The sequence below is a fragment of the Pavona decussata genome, unplaced genomic scaffold (assembly GCF_977016875.1).
Source record: "Pavona decussata unplaced genomic scaffold, jaPavDecu1.1 SCAFFOLD_26, whole genome shotgun sequence".
Lineage (NCBI taxonomy): Eukaryota > Metazoa > Cnidaria > Anthozoa > Scleractinia > Agariciidae > Pavona > Pavona decussata.
The window spans coordinates 1,136,743-1,158,523 of NW_028145449.1; the positions used below are offsets into that span (position 1 = coordinate 1,136,743).

A 21,781-nucleotide genomic window follows, 5' to 3' on the forward strand; every position below is an offset into this window, starting at 1 on the left:
ACGTGACGATCTTTGACACATCTGCTGGGAATGAATAGACAGAGGAACAAACGAACGAACGAATGAATGAACGAACGAACGAAATTGAATGACATCCATCCATCCATCCATCCATCCATCCATCCATCCATCCATCCATCCATCCATCCATCCATCCATCAATCAATCAATCAATCAAAGAAGCCGATGATCCGTGCCAGGCTCCTGCGTCAGCTACGTGTTGTGGTTTGAGAGGCGCAAAAACTCCACCAGTAATTACAAGAAGTATTTCGTATCTTACAGGTTTCTCCCAGTTAGTTTTATCGAAGTTTTCAACAGCCGTACCCAGATAAACATATCTACAGTACAACTTTTCTCTCATCGCAGTAAAGGTAATAATAACAACTTTATTTATCCACGGAATCCTTATCACTAAAAAGTGGTCTTCTAAAGAGCCGTGCGCATTAAACCTAGTGCTAAAAGGCTAAGACATTAAAATTAACAATCACAATTGAAAAATCCTGTAATAGGTGCTAAAACTAAGTTAGAAAAATTCTAAAATATAATAGCGGAATAGAAACTATTTAAAGTAGTGGCCTGCTTAGCCTCCGCTGACAGACGGTTCCACATTACTGCGCCCCTATAACGAAAACTTTTCTTAAGGGCCTCAGTGTTCGGTGGCGGAATAAACAAGTTATGTTGTGCACCTCGCAGATTATGTCTATGAATGGTATTAACGCTAGCGAATTTATCAGACAGGTATTCGGTTAGCTTTGACAATGCACCAGTAAGTTTAATGCTTTAGTGACTCTCAAAAACGTTTGAAGAATCTAGCAAAAGCTCGCTCCATGTAACTGTTAAGTCACTCTTTCTCCTTAAAGATCTTGTTTCCTGAATTTGCCATCCTTCGCGTAACGCATTGTTAGCTGACAAAATAACGCCCTCAGTCCACCCCCTGAGAGTATTGTAGGCGTCTCCAACGATAAATATGTCTTGAGCTGGAAATGGGCGCTTGGCCCAGTTACTGACGTCTGCAAGAGTGTAATTGAAACCTGTCTTCTGAAAATGCCTACAGACAAATAGGAGAAATTAAAATGGTGAGAATAAAACTTTTTATGAGCAAGGAATGACTGTAAACAACGGTGAAAAAAAAAACTGAGAATGCATGGTGGACTTACCAGGCCCCCTCGTCCCAGTATTGATACACTGTGTCCAGGGGATCTGGTACCGGTCTTCCAAACTTGTACTCTAAAGCCCTCTTTAGTTCTCTGTCCACAGAAGATTTAGAGATCCTCAAACTGTCTCCCCACCTTCTGCTACATGCACCGTCCATGTACATGGTATGGAGAACAGCTTCCCCGTTTGGTCCTCTCCCCCTGACAAACGAAACGCAGAATGATCTAAGAAATAGAAATGTGCCACATATTGGGGGTGGTGGGAGGGGGAGGGGTGGGGTCAGTAAAGTCTTATACGGGAATCAGAGGTTTCACTCGCAGTTTGAACTCCTAACAATTTCACTTACCAACTAATTTACCTAATCTCGTACCCAGATCTTCTCACTCTTCAAAGATTGAGAAGATCTGGGTACGATATTACCAATTTACCTTGCAGGCATCGCATGAGCAGACACGTACAGGAGCGAATTATAGCTTGATTATTTTGTGTGTGTGTGTATCAGGATCGCCAAAAGACTTAATAAAACAACTGCTATATCTCATTAATAATTCTTAAAGAGAAAACAAAGAAAATCTCTAACGAGAAAGAGAAAATGTGATCTTAATTATCATGGACTTTTGCTTTACATCTCTCCAAGAATCATCAATAGTTTAAAAGCATTCTTTAGAGCATAAGATAATAATTATTTCTTGTTTTTTATTCTTGTGTGGTTCTATAGTTGTTGATATTCGTAGATCATGTGCAATAGTTTCTTTTCAGTTAGTTATCTTCAGCAGTTAAATTTTTTATTTTGTAAGTTTGTCACATTTTTAATTTTTGTAACTGTCTATTGTATGTTACTTTTTTTCGGTGAATAAATAAAGGTTTACAAAAAAAATCAATGGTTTAAGAAGCTATAGCAAACGCCCAGAAATTAAAACTGGTTGTCTGGCTGTTCGAACAGCTGAAAATGTATTGTAACGGGTTTGCCCAACATTTCGGTTTCATTGACAAAACTGACCGTGTCAGGGACTTCCTACATCCTACCCCCGCTAGGATAATGAACTAGTGCCCTTCCCCTCCCACCCTGACCTTAGATACTTTTTGACGAGCCCTTAATTACCCATAAGGCATTGTCGTTCCCAAGCAGTTGCTGTTAGAAATAAATTTCTGCCTCGGTTCCAGATTGAGGTTTTCAGTGTCATTCCCAGTCTTTTCCCACCAAGCGTTGCGATAAACCGCTGCTCCTTTGAATGCGGGTTGTATCTTTATAGACTGGAACACGGATTCACGATGTATTTCTTCCGACACACCTCCCTTCACTTTCATGAAAGCAGTCGGATGAGTCGCGATAACTATCTTCTGAGCAAAAATAGTCAAGTTCGTTGTCCTGAGAATGAATTTTGTATCGACCTTTTCGATGGAAAGTACTTCACTTCCGGCATAGAGTTTGCCCCCGTAACTTCTCACGGATGGAACAAGTGCATCTATAACTGCAGACATGCCTTTTAATGGTCGTCGATTTGTAAATGAAAACCTTGAGAACAATGCTTTCAAAAATTCTATGTATGGCGCAGGGTTGATAGTTTCTGTATAGTCTCCCTTGTACCCCAACAACTCAGAAAGAAATTCAGACGCTTCAGGGCTGAGATAGTAGGACATGTAAGAATCCACAGATGTAAACAACGATGCCGTTGAAACGTGTAACATATCAGCATGCATGTGCTAATTAGCACCTATTGTATGTTATATTTTGTATACGCATATTTAAGTAGGCTAACAGGTTTATGTAAAAACCAGAAAGCACACGCGGCCTGTGTGCAGGAGTCGGATGAAATACAGTCTTCGACAACATATTACATGGTGGCAGCGTTTTACAAGAATAATCCTTAAAGTTAAGTCGAGAGAGGTCAACATAAGCGAATGATGACAGCAGCAACGTCTTTCGCATCGCCGCAGATGGACTGGGACGCCCCTGACCCAATAATTGCATTCGCAAGATTCAAACAAAAATGCCAGCTTATGTTTTCAAGCGTTCTCAAAGACACCGACGACGAAGAAAAAGTGAGCTACATCCTACTCTGGTCAGGAGAAAAAGGCTTGGATATATACAACAGCTGGGCATTCACAAAGGAGGAAGACAGGAAAAAGCCGGACGTTATTTTCGAACGGTTCGAAAATCAATTGGAGCCAAAAACGAGTCATCGAATTCATAGATACACGCTTCAAGGAATACGACAAGAGCAAGGCGAGCCAGTGGATGATTTAATTTCAAGATTAAAAAATCTAGCAGCGAAGTGCCAATTTCGCGACAACGCCGAAATTGAAGACAGAGTCCTAGATCAGCTTATTTGGGGATCAAGAAATCCTGATGTTCAAAAGTCTCTCATAAGTCGAGACAAATCACTAACCCTTGCGGCCGCTATTGAGATTGCAAGGAGCCACGAGGCAACAAGTAAACACATGAAGACACTAGCAGGAAGTAGCAGAAACTTCCAAGAGGACAGGAGTATTAATGCCATTCGTAGGGAACAAGAAAGGGAGTTCTGTAACAACTGTGGAAAACAACACCCGAGGAACAAATGTCCAGCCTACGGCACATCATGTCGAAAATGTGGCAAAGCTAATCATTGGCAATCTGTTTGCCGATCCGGCAAACGGAAACAACTTAACCAAGGAACGAAGTCGGTCTTCAAAAAAGTTATCCACGCGATTGAGGATAAGGACGACGACGACGACGACGATGAAATTCTGACAATCAGTAGCATCGAGGTTAACGCCATAGAAGACACGCAACACTCGATACACGACACACGCGACGAAGCCTTTGCAACACTTGAGATAACTCAGCCAGAAAAGAAGCGGAAAATTAATCTTCAATGTAAAGTAGATACGGGCGCACAGAGCAATGTTTTACCCGTAAGGCTACTGCGCATAATTGCCCCAGAGAAGTTTGACGACGAAGGAAATCCCAAACCAGAAACACTGGAAAAGAACAAAGCCGTCCTTTCAGCATACGGGGGGTCTATAGTCAAGCAGCTTGGCACTATAAGCATCCCTTGCAAGTACAAAGAGAAGAAGATAAACTGCATTTTTTACGTCACAGATACTCCAGGGCCAGCTATTCTCGGTCTAAAGGCATGCACGGCACTGAAACTAATCTCATTACACTGTTCACTCAAGACAAATCAACTAGACCAGGCTGCTCCGACAAACAGCTTCGTGACCCCAGCTCAAAGCTCAGGTACTCGAAAGAAACGCCCGAATTACATCGAAAGTCAAGTACCACTCAAAGAGCGGCCACCAATCAGAAATAAGCAAGAACTGATGGAGATGTACCCAGAATGCTTCAATGGTACTGTTGGACCATCAAAGAACCAAGAAGAAGTTAGAGATTGGCACAAAGCGAGACAAGACAATCAGAGCTACTACTACAACAGGCATACCAGGGATCTCCCTAAAATACACATGGACCATGCCATCTTTGCACAAGATCCAGTGAGAAAAACGTGGAGCCGTGCTAGAGTCATAGATCAAGGAAACACACCCCGTTCATTTATTGTACAAACTAGAGCTGGTGCCCAACTACGAAGAAATAGGATCCATCTTAGACCAAACAATGCTTCCAACAACCTGGCAAACAACTTGTCTAACTACATTCCCAAGGAAGTATGGCTACGCAATCTTCAAGCGCCAATCCACGAGAGAAGAAGCAATGCACGAGCCTCAAGCGCCAATCCACAATGTTCCACCTTAGCAGAAACCGAGGGGGGTCCAAGAAAAATCTCGCTCGGGACGTGAAGTCCAGGCACCAGAAAGACTTAACCTCTGACTCTTGTTTTAGTAGATATTATTAGTATGATGCATGATCTCTAGACAGTGAACCCTATTCGAATGAATGTTTTTGTTTTGTTTGTTTTCGTTTCAATTAACATAGCTTTTTAAAAGAAGGGGATGTAACATATCAGCATGCATGTGCTAATTAGCACCTATTGTATGTTATATTTTGTATACGCATATTTAAGTAGGCTAACAGGTTTATGTAAAAACCAGAAAGCACACGCGGCCTGTGTGCAGGAGTCGGATGAAATACAGTCTTCGACAACATATTACAAACGCGATCGTCGGCAAAAGCATAGTCGAACATTTGATTACTCGTCATATTCTTGAACTTCCCCTTGTTTAGTGTAGGAAACGCCTGTTGTTTTATTGTCTTGGTGTTATTGGCGAATACACCGCGAGATTCTATTAAGCTGGGGCGATGATAATCCCATTCGACGATTGGGATGTTGAGTCGACGAATGAGATTTCTGTAAGAAAGAGCAGAGAATTAAAACGAAGGCTCGTTAGCGTTGATTATACTGATGCGCTTATTGCTTATAAAACCACCACTGTACATTACTTCACCTCAATATTGACAACAGCAGCAGCAAGAACAACAACAGCAACAACAACAACAACAATAAAAAATAACAAACACTTGCATCATATTTGTGTTACTGGTGTCAACTCTCCAAGCGCCCAATCCTAGAATAGAAAATAAATTGAGCAACGTCAGGTCGAAATATCACTGAGCTAGCAATACAATGTGGCTATGTTACAGCAGTTTCTAATTGACTGTTGTAAAACCAAAACCAAAGTAATTACTCTGACCAATCACAGCAGATGTAAACAACACAACGAGCCAATCAGAATTCGAAGCAAATACATGTAGCTGGCGCCAAGCGCGGGAAAACGCGTGCGGCGAAAACACGATTAGCTTTGGTTTGGATTCCCATTGGTTGACAAAGTGGCACGAGTTTTGTTAACCAATCACAGAGCGTAGCAAAGGGAAAATCAAAGGAAACGCGAAATTACTTTCGACACAACTAAAAACCGCTCTAATGGAGTCCAACAAACTTAACATAATTCGCAGGTGCAGCATCAGGTTGGCTGTGGGATCATGTGCTGAACAAGATCAACAGGAACAACTGGCACCGGGTCAAACTTCGAACTTTCTACGAGATTTAATTTAAAGCAGTGGAAGAATTAAGTTCACGAATCGAAACGTTCTACGTTTGACTTAATTAAATAACAAACGACTAAAGACGTTCTATGCATCTGAGCCAGGACCCTCCTTCAGACGGTCTGAAACTTAAATAAATGGCCGTTTTTATAGAAACGCATGATGCCTCTAGAATGAACTTAAGAGTGTTCCCTCAGGAAAAGGCCTTTATCAAAGAGGTTATTGAAGAGTTTTTCCCGTCCGTCCGCATTTCCTTTTGTGAAGGCAAACCTGTTTTCACAAGAGGACTCACCAACAGCTACATCGGGAGCTTGAGCGAACCAATGGTCAAGTATTCTGCCTCCGAATCGACTTTCCTTCTCAAAAACACACACATTAGTTTCCTTCTTCTTCCTTAACAGTGTTTCAGCCATGTAAAGCCCTGATAGACCTGTTTAAGAATTAAATACTGTGTAAATATATTAACTCCAGTTAGTTCGGTCGATGAAGCCTTGCGAATGATGGGATGTGGTTGCAAGTATTAAGTCCGTGGATGAAATCATATTTGGTGCCTTTTAAGCTGTGATCTCTTCAGTCATCATCTGTGCTGCTGTTTGATAATGTTGCACAAGTGAAAGGTGTTTCTAAGTTTTTAGAGCGTGGATGATGAAATCCCGAAGTGCGAGGAATTCGAATGAAAGTTACTGAGCCGTGCTTTCCTGTAATGCTGCTTATTTGCTCTACCATAACAGATGTTCCTGTGAGAGAGTTTCTAAAGTTTGACCATTCTTAAAATGTCTTCTGAACAGTACTTTCCTGTGGTGCTGTTTATTATGTTCCAGGAGATGGCTCGAACCTTTGAGCTTGTGATAAAATCCTAAAATATGTGACCATCCTTACGACTTGTCATTCGTAAGTTTAAGCTACTAACCTATTGTGCAGAACGAACCGGTTCTTCTTTGGCTTTGAATCTAAAGTTTGATCTCCTGATTCGAAATAAAAACCAATGGACTCTTGCTGAGAGACATTATTTCCCTTTGCAGGGCAGTGTTTCTTTCTCAAAGTAATTCAAAGTGGAATTTTGGTAGACAAATGTCTCGAATTGGATTTTTTTTTTTTTGCCACGAAGTAACAATGTCCTGATGTCGAACTTTTTTGTCATTTCCAGGGTCTCCTCCCTTAGAGAGAAAGTGAGGACCCTGGGAACGTTAATGACTTACCTCCTCCAACAATGGCTACGTCACATTGTATGTCACTTGATGTCATAGCTTCCTCCTTGTCTTTCTTCACTGCTGTTAAATTAAACATGAATTTAATTTGGGACACTTGCTATTAAATAGGGGTGGGAACAGGAGGTTTGCGTTTTGACTGACAAGAGGAACATGTCTTAAACCAAACTGATTGCAGGGCTGGTACTACGGCAAAGGGCTTATTTATTTGTAACTCTGCCCCTGAAGAAGACTAGTTGTACTAGCTAAAATATTGGCCCAGATAAATAAGCCCTTGGCCGTAGTGTCAGCCCTGCAATCAGTTTGGTTTATCTGCACGTAAAGTGACGTCCGGCACGTGCATTTCTACTACAAGAGATCCGGCAACGGAACGTATTCAGAATAGATTATTTTGCGTCGTGTGGTCCCCTGTATCCAAAAGTTTCGTAACATATCTTACCTGCTGTTTAGAGTATCCTGGGGGGTGGGGTGGGGAAGTATCCGTGCTGAATTCAAATCGACGCTTTTTAATTTTAGAGCAAAAATTATGCAAGGGTAACAATTTGGTTATTGTTTATGTAATTTGAGCATTCTACAATGACATGTTGGGTTGAGGAGCGGTGATAAGTAGCCTCCCTCGTAGATGCTTTTTTGGCTCGTCACGCAATCTCTACATCTACATTTATTAAGTTGATAAAATCTTAAGACAAAACCTGCCAACTCTCACGCATTATGCGTGAGTCTCACGCCTGCGGACTAAAGACATTAATCTCACGCATCAAAGACAATTTCTCATGCCTGACTCACAAATCCGGATGAGTTGTTCTAAAAAAACTTAATTTCATTTCAGATTTGTTATGTATTATTTCTTTGCTCCTTATAACAATCAAAAAAGCTTTCAAATGTCTACAATCCGTTCGAATCGTAAGTGTTCAAAGGTCGTCGGAATATCGTCGAACATTTTCGGCAGCGTTCAGAAGTCTTCGGAAAACCGTCGGAAATCTTCGGAAGAGGCTCGGTCATTTTCAGAAATCCCGGTCATGACGAGACAAAAATCTCACGCGTTTGACTCAGTAAAATTTGGCAGGTATATAAGACATGACATCAACTGTTATAAAAGCTAAAATAAAATATACATATATATACACATATAAGTACATATGTATAAGTTGAATAAAAGTAAATATGTCAAATAACAAAAAATAGATGATAATTCAAAATTATAATTACTTGACCAAGTTGAAAATTGCCCTTCGTTTTTTTTTTTTTTTTTTTTTCCTCATTCAGTCACAAATCGCCGTCTGGGCCTTAAAACGCATGCGCAGGTATCTTGTCGCTGCATGGGTTTGCAAGGGTCGGACATTTATTTAGTCGCCGATTTTCGCGTTTTCCGAACGAAAACACAACTTTTCGAAGTGGTACATCGAAAGAAGAACTATTAAGGAATATTCAACAGTTCCGATAGCGGAAATCCGAGAAATAACGGCGAAGAAACTGTGCTTCGAGTACAAATTGTTGTTTTATCCAGGCGACGAGTTAGCGGAGCGCGGACATCTCAAATCCTTATTGAGGCCACGGACTTTCTACGAGATTTTTGAGTACTTCTGGGAATTCAACGAAAAATTACAGGTTTGATCGTGAATTTGTACTGAAATACTATTCTAATTGACCGATTCTTTATATTCTAAACAGTTTCTGCGGAAAATTTGAAAAACGTGCCACGCACGGGTTGATAAATTCGCTTCGAAATGGACTGGTAGTTCTTCAAATCGCTTTCGTGTCTCTCGGCGTTTGGCATTTAGAATTATAAGCGTTTCTTTCTTAGGCGTAAACAAAGACTTTTCTGAATAAATTTTTCCTTTAGGAAAGCATTCTGTCTGTTTTTCTTTCTAGTTTAATTGACAAAACGTGACAACTGCGTAATCTTGCGTAAACAAACACATGCACTCGAGACGGATCAAATTTGACTATGTGACGCGGGACAAATTTCATCGATTAATGGGTTAAAGATACTGACAAAGAAAAATTCCCACGAAACACCAATTTCAATCAGAATTCCCTTTTTTCCAAAAACAAAAACTTATCCCTGCTCGCTTTGCTAAATCCTGTTGGCCACATAGATGCACACGATTTTGCTGTCAGAACCTTTATTAGATTCTAAAATTTATTATTTAATCGGTCAGTGTAAAACGCGGACTATAGACCGGGCTTAAAAAACGGACAGAGAGTAAAATTTAGACCAGGAATATACATTCCTTACAATATACTTGCTTATACTATGCTGTAAAACAATCGGCAAATGACAACTGAGGTTTTATCATGTCAACTTTCTGGCGTTTACAGCTGGATATGCCAGGAAAGAGGCCCAAGTTCACGCACATATGCGTCTTGTTTACTATAATTTCCTTCACTTATTTCACGTGCTTTAAATTTAACTTAAAATCAGATAATGACTTGCAATTTACTAAGTCAGCGGGCAGTGAGTTCCACTCGGTTATTAATCTAGGAAAAAGGAAAACTTAAACTTGTTAAAGGCGTCCTGGCTGTTGCGTGTTCTTTATTCTCTGTTTGGTATTAATTGTTCTTCTGTGTTTATGTTTATGTCTCGGGGAGGAAAGATTGCGTGACGAGCCAAAAGAACGTCTGCGAGGGAGGCTCATTGGCTGGAGGCCAGGTTTGTCTCTTCCTTTCTGTGTTGTTTCCTTAGACAAGAAATATTTTTCCACATGGTCTCTCTTCAACCAGGTTTCTAAATGAGTACCGGCGGCATACTGCTGGGGGTAACCCTGGTATGGACAAGTATCCCATCCACAGGGAGTGGCAATACTCCTGCAGCTGTAGTTACTTCATGCTACAGAAACCATCCATTGTTATTCAGCTACTATTGCTCTAAGTTGTTATTAGGGACCTTAAGGGGCGACGACGACGACGCCAGCGAGAACATTAGAAAACTATGGTAGTTTATAGAGAGAAGAAAACAGCGATCCTAAAACCCGCTGAAATCGCGCTGGAAAGGCCAAAATACGCCACACAAACACTAGTAAGATCTCAAGGAGACAAGGTTAAGGCATTTTTGTTCAATTTGTGCTCTTTATTTTCGACTCCTAAACACGTTCGTAAATTCCCATACAAACCCTTATAATTTACGCCATTGTGTAACACTCATCGTGACACTCAAATAAGGTGTTATAAACACAGAGCTTGGGCTACCTGTGCTATTACTTGGGTTATATTGGACTGTACAGACTGAAATCTTACTTGTGTTGTTCCCGGGATTCTTTTTTTTATCCGAATTTATACTGTTCATTTTAAAACATTTGATCAATACAACACAATACAATACAATACAATACAATATTTATTTTGCCATGTACACAACATTTACAGCACAAGATCGAAAAATGAAGAAAATAAAAATATTCTTTACTGACTCTCAGCCTGAGAAATGTTCTTAGAATGTTCTTAAATTTTAGTTGATCTCAGAAATATATAAAAGTTCTTACAAAAACTGAATTGAATTGAGCTCATTAAGTTCTTTTCGAGTGTGTCACGCATGTCAGCCATATATCGACTTTGAGAACGTATCAACTGAAAGCAGTCTCTCATTAGCTCGAAAATCCGCTGGGAAGGACGCAAAAAGCTGAGCAACCACGATATTTGAGGGGCGAGCGACGAAGCGAGTTGCGCCGCGGCTTCGACTTTTAGAACGTATAGACTGAAGGCAGTCTCTCTTTAGCTCGAAAATCCGCTGGGAAGGACGCAAAAAACTGAGCAACCACGGTATTCGAGGGGCGAGCGACGAAGCGAGTTGCGCCGCGGCTTCGTCGCTAGTACGAGCGACAATTGCACGCTAAGTTTTTTGCGTGCTTCCCCGCGAATTTTCGAACAAAAGAAGAGACTGCTTGTAGCCTAGAGAACGTAAGACTCACCTTTGCATTCTTCAGGATCTCGATACTTCAAGTTCTTAGTTCCGGGACCAAACATTGCCATTAAGATCCCTGTGGCAGCAATAAGCAACATCCCAACGATAACACACAGCAAGACTTGCACACGAGATAGCGTGCATCTTCGAGTTCGTCTGCGTCCATGATGTGTCGATTCTAAATCATTTCCCTCAGATAGGAAAAACGTTCCTTGAGACGAAGGAGAAGTCATTTTGTTGAGCTTATAAACAGTTAATACTCAACATTATACAATGAACTGTGTAAAACTCGCGTTGTGATGGGTCTAGAGGAGTGTGTGATTAGAGTTTTGACGCACGATTGACGTCATCGAGTGGTGTGACCGGCACACGTGATCAGAATCTAGAGTCCAGCCAGAGCGACTGGTCAACAAAGTTTTGCAAACTGATTTTGCGAGTAGCGGACAAACACAGGCAAATTTTCGCAGGAAAGGGAAACTGCCCAATAAAAAATTAGACAAAGACCGTTCTGAGAGTGACCTCAACCAGGATAGGAAAGCTGGAACTTTGTTGTGACGTGAAAAGGAAGCAAATATTTGTCGAGATATGTCGCCGATAGAAATTAAATCTGGTAATGGCGAGTAATTGATTACAAATCGCAGTAAAGCGACTTGCATGCTGTAATATTTTGGGTTCAGGATTTCCTTCCGGAATAAAGGTTAGTTTTGAAAATATTGTTAGTGAAATTCTTTCGGATTATACTCTAATTTAGAAGATCACAATTGCATGTTTGTAGTAGTCTAAAACTGAGTTTGCTGGAAAGTTTTTGACTCAGCTCAGGCAACGCGATGCTCGCTCACGAAATGCGTTGAAATGTCTTGGTTATTGTATAAAACAAATAGATTCCATTTTGCCGTGGGTCTGTACTCTGATAACGCACAGAGGACGTCAAAACGTGGTGAGAACATCAGTCACGCTACGAGGCGGAGCCGCGTACTTCTTTGTTCTCACCACGTTTTGACGTCATCTGTGCGTTATCAGAGTACAGACGCACGGCAAAATGGAATCTATTTGTTAAATCATATCTTTGGCCAGCGGGCAGTTGGATGGAGCACAGACAGCACAGGCAGCCCAGTCTAGAGCGTAAAACTGAAATATACCAGTGCAAGCGGCGTTGGGTCACAGTACAGGCGATATAAAAGTCATAAAAGCAGAGACCGATACAACGAATGATTGTGTACCATACTTCGGTTGGCCAAACCAACCTTCTTCACGGTGCATTGAGAATTTACCTTGGAAGTGTTGTTTATACTAATATTTGCGTAACACCGGATATTGGTGGTTTTTTACTTTTTACCTCACACATTAGCCTCCCACGCAGACGTTCTTAGGGGTTCGTCACGCGTTCCTGCCCCACGAACGTCTGCTGAAACGAAGAGCCACTTCCGTTCGTCGGCAAATTGCCTTTGTCTGAACAGACCAATCAGCATTGACTCATTATGACAAGTAAAGCCAATCACATACGGCGAAACAACGGAAATCATAACCCGTGGAGATATTTTCGTTTCCGGACGTGCATATACGATTGAAATTTTTCCTTCCACAACACCCTGCATTTTCTTCAGTGATTTCACTGAGAGAAGCGGCATGAATTCCAAGATTTGCCAGTTTGTCTACCTGGTCTTTCATAAGATTTACAAGCGGCGAAACCACAACAACAATCAGTGACCAGCAGCTTCAAGAATTGAATTGTAAACAAACGATAGAGCTTGATAAATAAGTGACTTCCCATAACCAGTTCTCATTCTCAACATGCTTATTTTTTCGGTTGGTGAGGATTCCTAATAGAAACAAAGACCTTAGATAATTAAATGCTTATTTATACCAGAGTAATTATATACTTGGGGGTTCCACCCCATTTTCTCAAAAATATTTTTTTGACGACAAAATGAGCTGAAACATCCCCAAGTATATAACTACTGTATCCAATTAACAGTAGAAATACAAATTCAGAAAAATGCAAACCTGAATTCTAACCACAGAATCCTAAACTGAACTCCAACGTAATAATTCAACATTCCGTTTACTAACTGGAAATTCAGTCACTTCATTAGTTGCTGTTAATCAGTGTCTTATATGTGAAAAGAAATTTTTGGAATACATGTGTGTCTATCTTGCATCTTATCTTACATGTGTGTTTATCTTGTGTTTATCGTGGTTGAAATGCTGCTAAATGATGGCGAAATGCGAACTCGTGGTTGCGAGACCTTGAAACACTGCTAGAAAGAACTCGAAATGCTGCTAGAGGACGACGAAACGCAAACTCTTGCTCGCAAGACCGTCAAACGCTGCTCGAAGACCTCGTGGTTGCAAAATGATATCTACCCGACAGCACCTTGCGCACTTGCTGAAATATTACCCGAGACCACCGTGCGCGCCTAGTTTGATCAAATCGAGATTTTTTTCGCATACTAACAAATTTACTCAGAGTACTTACTTTCTTACATTTTGAAATTCCTTAAGCCCACCGCACACTAGCCGATTTTTTGTCGGCCGACGAAAAATCTTTACTTGTCGGCTAGTGTGCGGTGAATTCAGACAAATCTGCGACAAGATCGGGGCTTGTCGAGCGTAATCTGACAGTGCTAGATCTCAAAACGTCTTGTCGGGCCTTGTCGGCTAGTGTGCGGTGGACCAAGACAATTTGTCGGAGCTCGCGCGCGTCTCAACCAATTAGGAAATGTCATGAGAGTCACGTGAACAAGCGTCTTTTCCAACATGGCGGAGATGGAAGCTGAGATCAGCGCGGAGATCGAGCAATGGACACCTGTAAAAGAGAACAAGCTTGTTACAATAACGCGAGTATTTCTTGAAAATTTTCTTTAGATAAACGGAAGTACCACCGAATACCAGTCGGATCTTCGTTCCCAAGCTCTTCAATTAGGTTGTTATATACACCCTGTTAATTTTGTCTGGTTATCCAGTTTTTAACTCATGTTGTTCTTGTGCTGCTCTTGCGACGCCTCTTTATCCTCCTTAGAAATGTCGAGGTAAATAAAGCAAGTTTCAATTTTCGCCGCGTCAGTGGAATAGGCACCATCTTGATTTTGGATGACTCGGCCCCAAGCCTTAACGCGGTTAGTCGCGACAAAAAAACGGCTAGTGTGCGGCAAGCTGAAGGCCCGAAAATATTTAACCCGATTTGACCCCGACAACAAATCTGCAGTGCTACGACAAAAAAATCGGCTAGTGTGCGGCAGCCTTTATATGTATGCACGCGGGTAATCCTAGGGTGCCTCCTCGGGTTTTGGCCTGCGGGGGCAATAATAATAATAATTTTAATTCTTTTTTTGGTTTATTTACAATACGCTTTTAATATTTCTTACAAAGCTGTTACATAGGAGAGAGCTAGAGAAAAGAAAAAACTATATATATACATATATGAAAAAAAAAAGAGAGATAAAGGTAGAGGTTTGCATGGCTTTACTATACATGTGGATATTTTAATTCTTATATTGCGCGCTTTCCATGAAATGATCAAGTGCGTATTACATGATTTCTATCTATAATAATCAAATACAGAGTATCTAAATGACAATTATTAAAAATACACCATAATAAAAATCGAAATATACAATGCATGTTAAGGTACTAGAAATCATCGTAATAATTAAAAGTTCAATCAATAAAAGCTTCCTTAAAGAGGTGCGTTTTCAGATGGAACTTAAAAGTCCATAGATCTGTAATAGAACGAATCTCACGCGGTAATACATTCCAAAGTGCCGGAGCTGCGACCTGGAACGATCTGTCTCCTTATGCAACCCTACTTCTATAAGTTGGCGTTGCAAGCAACAAACTATCCGAGGAGGATCTTAAATTAAAATTCCCTGGTCTTTCATCGAAACATGACAACGACGTTTTATAGCTGCCAAGTTGATGTTTTTCTGATCGAATCGTTTTCATTGTATGCATGATTTGTTTGTTATTGAATAGCACGTCTTTATAATTCTCGGCTATTCTCATGCTTGATGTCCTTCTTAATACCATCTTCTTGATTCCTTTGGCTGTTTTTCCCCCTTCGTTATTATCCTTAATGTATGAATACGTCTTGGACCTCAATCCGATGGATTCAGTTATACTGGTACTCCAGAGACTTCGTCTTTGAATTTACCGATAACCTTCTTATTTGTATTGACTATCTTCTGGATAATCACTGTTGTCGAATTATCTTTGTCAGTCCAAAAGTCACGATACACATCAATAGCTTCGATCAGTTCGTATGTTAATGAGTGAGTGTCTGTGAATAACTTTGCTTTGTTTCCATACATGCTCTTTTTAATGTAGTTGTAGTTGTAAATCAAACATCAATGTCTTAGAAAGATCAAGGATACACATCCCCACATATGCCGGCCTGTTCGGAGGGTAAGTGTTTCTTTACTCTTATGCACTGCGACTAGATTTTCGTTGAAGATTTTACTGCTAACATAAGTAGGCTTAGATGTAATAGATCAAACACGAGGAAGAATGTTTCCTCCGATTTCCAAACACCGAGAAGTGGGTTGGAAAAACGAGGCGCAGCCGAGTTTTTTTTAACCAACTTCGAGTTGTTTGGAAATAGGAGGAAACACTCTTTCGAGTGTTTGATATAGCTTCTCAAACTATTGATAATTCTTGGAGAAATTCGAAGCAAAAGTTCACAAAATTTTAGGATAATTAAGATCACAGTTCCAAACCTCCTTCACGGTAGTGATTTCCTTTGTTTTCTCTTCATGAATTATTAATGAGTTTGAGAAGTACGAGTAAGTGTGTTTCATCAGATATCCAAACACTGAGAAGTAGGTTGAAAAAACGAGACGCAGCCGAGTTTTTTTAAACGACTTCGAGGAGTGTTTGTTATGGCTTCTCAAATGATCAATAATTCTTGGAGAAATTCAAGGCTAAAGTTGGAAAAATTTTATGGTAATTAGGATCACAGATCGAAACCACGGTCACGGTAGTGATTTTCTTTGTTTTCTCTTGATGAACTTTGTATTAATGAGTTTGAGAAGTTAATTTCAAAAGCCGGGGCATTTGCTCATCAGTTAAGTCTGATATCTTCTCGTTTTCTGATATTTTCCATAGTTTTACCAAAGACAGAGTTATTCATTAGTTTGAAGAACTCTTTTTCGAAAGAATTTTTGGCTTGGGTTCTCTTTTGAAGCTTCTCGGCTGAGCACAAGGATAATTATTATGGAGGTTATGCAATTCTTCAGGGTATTTAAGATCAACCCCAAGTATCAATCCTTTTTAATTTGCTATCATCTTTGTTTTTGGCTAAGTCCAGTTTATCAATTTGTTATTCTGTCAACCATCTGAAGCCGCTTGTGGGAAGACTTGACTCATTGCCCAGCCATATAGGTTATTAGCATCCACATTCATGATATACTTTGATGACGCTGAATCGTCGCATGAGTTCATATATTTGTTATTCGCTTTTCCATATCGATTAGATATGTAGCTGATGCCACCACGCATACCTTTTTCAACAAGAAGCTGTTTTCAGCTTAAACTAGGGCCATATTTGACTGCGTGGTGCGTAAGCCTGCAACCTTTTTGCAGTGATAACCTCCAGCATCGCTAATTCCCCCAAATAGATAGATGCAGAGATATAGTGAGGCAATAAGTAACCACCAGATAGAATTGTATTTCTTGCAGTCAGAATGAAATACAGGGGAAAACGACATTTGTCATACGAATGCTTTTTTTATCCCGGGCTTTAATCCTTACGTTTTCACCTTTCGTTTAGGGACAAAAATCATTTGTACGGTCCTGATATGTATGTGACGCTGGGTCAATGACGGATCGTTATTCCGGTACGATCTAGAGTAACGTTACGCATCACGCGTACGTTATCCTTGTACGCTTTTCAATGTTTCGCTGTTTATATTTTTAAATGAAATTCAGGGGAACGCATTTGTTATTTACCTTTCATTTGAAGACAGGAACCGTTTCTACATGATTGTTTTTCTATAGTAAACGTGATACATCTTTATCTATCTTGGCCCGCCGGGTCATAGACTGATTTAGTTTACAAATTTTCGGTTAGACAAAACTAACCTAAAAAACACCCCGGTTAGCCTAAAGAGCACTCCGGTTAGCCTAAATAGCACTCAGGTTAGCTTAAATAGCTCCCCGGTTAGCTTAACGGTTAGCAGTTTATGTTGGGGTAATTGTTCATGTCTCGCATGCCTCGCATGTTTTGTTTATGCCTCGCACGTCTGCCTCGCATGCCTCGCTGGCTCGCATATTGTATACTCTCCTCACGGCCCAAGTACAAAGAACGCGACCGAGAATTTAAAGAATTTTATAACGCGACGAAAACTTAACTCGTGCCAGCCGAGTACAAAAACCGAGACCGAGAACAATAACTCGTGGCCCGAAGTCTTATCTCTCGGCCCATCGCGACCCCAAAAATAAAAAAGAAAGAATTTTGATAATGCTACGGAAACTTTAACTCGTGCCCGAGCAACTAATGGGTCTGTCTTGTCTTTAATACTAAAGCATTATTAATTTGTCTTGTCTTTAATTCTAATTTCATAAGATTTTGTAAAACCTTTCAAAGCCGGGAGTTTAGCTGTTTGATTAAACTTCGTTCGTGGAGCTGGAATTGGTCGCTCAACCATCTTTTTGGTTCTTGGAGCTGGCGTTGGTCTATAGTCATCTCGGAACTCTGGCGGTGAAAGAATGGTGTTGTCTTCATATTCTTGAACAGTCTTTGAATAGAACCATTTGCTTCACACTCTTGCGATGTGTAGGAAAGGGTCTTTTAACCACCTTTTTGGTTCTTGGAGCCGGTGTTGGTATATTCTTTTGAAAAAGTAGTTCAATCAACTCAGATTTGGTGAGTTGATTTAAATAAGACTTTAACATTTGGTTCATTAAATATACTATGTTTATATTATTTTCCCTTTAAATCAGTTTAAAGAAGTGCGTTTATTTTGATTCAAATGAAAGTTCAATTCATTTAAACCATTATTTGTGTTCAAACAGCGCTTTTAATAGTCTTGTTTCCGCTATTTTTATGCTTTTTTGTCCTCGAATGATTGTGTTTACTAGCTATTTATAATCCTGTGTTTCTCCGCATTTGGATTGATGTATTACCGGTTAATATTTCACCAACTATTAGCTCTAATTTCTTTAGAAGCTGTTTTGGGTCATTGAAAAACACAGCATTTCCACCTCTTTTTATTTTTTTTAATCCAGAACCTTTTATTGACTTGACTTTACTCTTATAATGCTTGATATATTGTTTTAAAACACTTCGAGCATCATCCAACAACATGTATAAACAATTGCTTTTGTCTGCTGGTATGCGTGGTAACACGTTTGTCACTCTTGCATAATCACTGCATTGGTTGAGCGGCTGCTGTTAAATTTTGGAAATAATGTGCAGTCGGCTATCGTTCCGTGTGGAAACAACGATGAGCGATTGTGAAGATGAAGTCTTTTTAACCGAAAACTTCTTACACTGTCTTTGCTGAACGGATTAGTGACCGTATTCCTGCAAATGTAAAGAAAGCTACCAGCGGGACAGTACGAGTATGGAATGAGTGGTCGGATAAAAGAACCTCCCTTTCTACTAGTAGTCGACAAGAAGATGAGTTTGAGTTTGTTGTTTCGCCTGTTATTGAATTACTTGTAGTAGTAGTAGTAGTAGTAGTAGTAGTAGTAGTAGTAGTAGTAGTAGTAGTAGTAGTAGTAGTAGTAGTAGTAGTAGTAGTAGTAAACGCCTTCCAAACTAAAATGTGGCGTTACGATTTGGATAAATTTAGAGTAAACACAGGGATATACTCTGAAAATGACCTTTTTTTCAGGGTACATTAGCAACCTGTGTCGGAAAAATAGTTCTGCACGTAGTAGTCAGTCAAGTTAATTCGGAAAGGAGCGGAGAATCGGCCCTAAATGAAAAGCGCAGTTTCCACGGAACGGTAAAATCTCCAATTTATTCCAAGAATGGTTTGCACTGTTTGCTCTGAATCTAAAAGTAATGCTTCAAATAACAAAAATAATTGCTCTGTTTGCTCGGAAGTACAAAAATCCTCCGAGCGATATAAGATGTTTGGAATTAACTATTCTCTCAAAGAATAAAGAAGAGATTTGAAGACTAAGAACACGAAACGGTTCAGAATTTCTGATCCCCCCAACACTTTAAACTGAACAAAACCTGCTATTTACACCAGATTCTAAGGGACTCAGAATTTCTGATCCCCCCATCATTTAAAACTGAATAAAACTGGCTATTTACACCGATTCTAAAGGACTCAGAATTTCTGATCCCCCATCATTTAAAACTGAACAAAACCGGCCATTTTCATCGATTTTGAGGGACTCAGAATTTCTGATCCCCCATCATTTAAAACTGAATAAAACTGGCTCTTTACACCGATTCTAAGGGACTCAGAATTTCTGATTCCCCCAACATTTAAAACTGAATAAAACCGGCCATTTACACCGATTCTAAAGGACTCAGAATTTCTGATCCCCCATCACTTATAAATGAACAAAATCGGCCATTTTCACCGATTGTAAGGGACTCAGAATTTCTGATCCCCCCAATATTTAAAACTGAACGAAATCGGCAATTTTCACCGATTCTGAGGGACTCAGAATTTCTGATCCCCCCAACATTTAAAACTGAACGAAATTAGTTACTGTAGTAGTAGTAGTAGTAGTAGTAGTAGTAGTAGTAGTAGTAGTAGTAGTAGTAGTAGTAGTAAAAGTTATGTTGTTCATTTTTTCTTTAATAATAAACTATTAAAGTGCCCATATCGGAATTTTTTTTATTTTCTTATCTGAATCTAAACATCACCCTAAGAACTTCAGTGAAAAAATTTTTCGATTTGCATAAAACGCGAATTTTTTATGAATTTAATAAGACGTTCAAATTTGCCGCCATTTTGGCCCACCATTCGCATTAGTCTCCTCTCGGTTTAGCAAGAGCTGTGACGTAGATTCAGGAACACGTGACTTCAGCCTTTCTCTGGATCTCACTGAAAACAAGTCGCGGTATTTCTGCACGTTTCTCGAAAATGCCGGAAAGATGTGTTGCAGCGAGATGTGAAAACATCAAAGACGAAGCGAATGGAATAAGCATGCACAGAATTCTTTTCTTTGGCACCACATGCCCGCAAAGACTGAGGAGGCGAAAGAAATGGATCGATTTTATGCTGGAGCGGAGGAAGATGTGGACGCGCGCCTGGAAAGACCTCGTCCTTGTGCGCGATGCACTTCAATGACGAGGATTTCACAAGGCTGATGAATTCAGGTTTAAACTTAAAACGTGAACTGAAGTAGGATGACATCGCGTTTGTGTTTATCCTTTAAAACAGCTAAGCGAAAGGAAGACGAAGACCAAGAGCCACCTTCGAATAGGAGCAGAGAAAAGCGAATGGTAAGCTTTCGATAAATATTCACACCCGCTAGTGACATTCTAAGCGTTGTAACCTTCTGAGGTTTATAGTTTGACCTCACTGTTAACTCAGTCGCAAGTTTTATAAAATATGGCGTAATTGTTTTGGTATATATTCTCATAGATCGTGAGATCAGCGAAGTTTCGTTGAGACCAAGCTCTCAAAAAATACTAGCACAAATGCTACCACTGATGTAAATAGATCAATGCGAGAACAGTCGCACTCGGCGAACACAGAAAACATTGTAAACCACGATTCAGATAAGGTAGATAAACTGCAGCAAGAATTCAACGAGCTCAAACAAATATTGTACACACATGTGTTGCAGAATTCTGCAAACAATAAAAATGTTGAAAAGTATAACAGCGTTATCTCTGAAAACCTAACCACCACAACGGGGGTTCAAAATAAAAAAGGGCACAAAACAAATAACAAGCGCAAAGAGCGCAGAAAAAAATTGGCTAAAAAACGGATTGAGACAAAGAGAAAAACACGAGAAATTCATGAAGAATTTTTCAAACAAACAACTTAGCGACAGCCTGTTAGCGTTATTTCTAAAGGGCTCAAATTTGTCCTGACACCGGTGACAGACACGAATTACATTAGACGCCAACTCTTGCTAGACTTCGAACATTTCGCAAGACGTATGCGCCTAAAAGATACAATGGATTTCGTAAACTGTGCGACAGTGACAAAAAGGAAATTAACCTGTCATTGGACAAGCTAACAACTTCCATCCTACAATTAAATTTACGGCCGAAATTTCAGAGAACGAGACAAGCTATTATTATCACAGTTCAACACGTGTCCTTCCTGTAGTTCCGCGAGAACAATGTCGCTAGTCAGCGCTTCCGAATTGCCTTCGAGTTCCTTGCAGCAGTAGCACTCGCTGATATTTGCTAGCAGATCACGGCTACAGTTACCACAAGTACATCTACATGGAAAATAATTCGTTCGAATGTATGTGAGTACTTGGCCATAGTTTTGACAGATGATAATGAAGAGCGCGTATGCAAAATGCAAGGTGAGAACTTTACCATCCACTAACACGCACTCTATTCTCCAAGCGTTTCGTTAAATCTTCATCGAGTCGTCGCTTCTCCTC

General features: G+C 40.1%; 1 protein-coding gene across 1 annotated transcript; it reads right to left on the reverse strand.

Annotated features, from left to right (window-relative positions):
* Positions 1-366: 366 nt before the first annotated feature.
* Positions 367-11,828, reverse strand: LOC146485426 (uncharacterized). The gene is made up of 8 exons (XM_085103529.1): positions 11,256-11,828; positions 7,339-7,410; positions 6,432-6,569; positions 5,619-5,661; positions 5,252-5,444; positions 2,258-2,859; positions 1,158-1,355; positions 367-1,048 (listed from the first exon to the last, which is right to left on the reverse strand). The coding sequence occupies exons 1-8, from the start codon at positions 11,479-11,481 to the stop codon at positions 781-783; spliced, it is 1,740 nt and encodes a 579-aa protein (XP_084959655.1). The 5' UTR covers positions 11,482-11,828; the 3' UTR covers positions 367-780.
* Between the last annotated feature and the right edge of the window lie 9,953 nt (positions 11,829-21,781).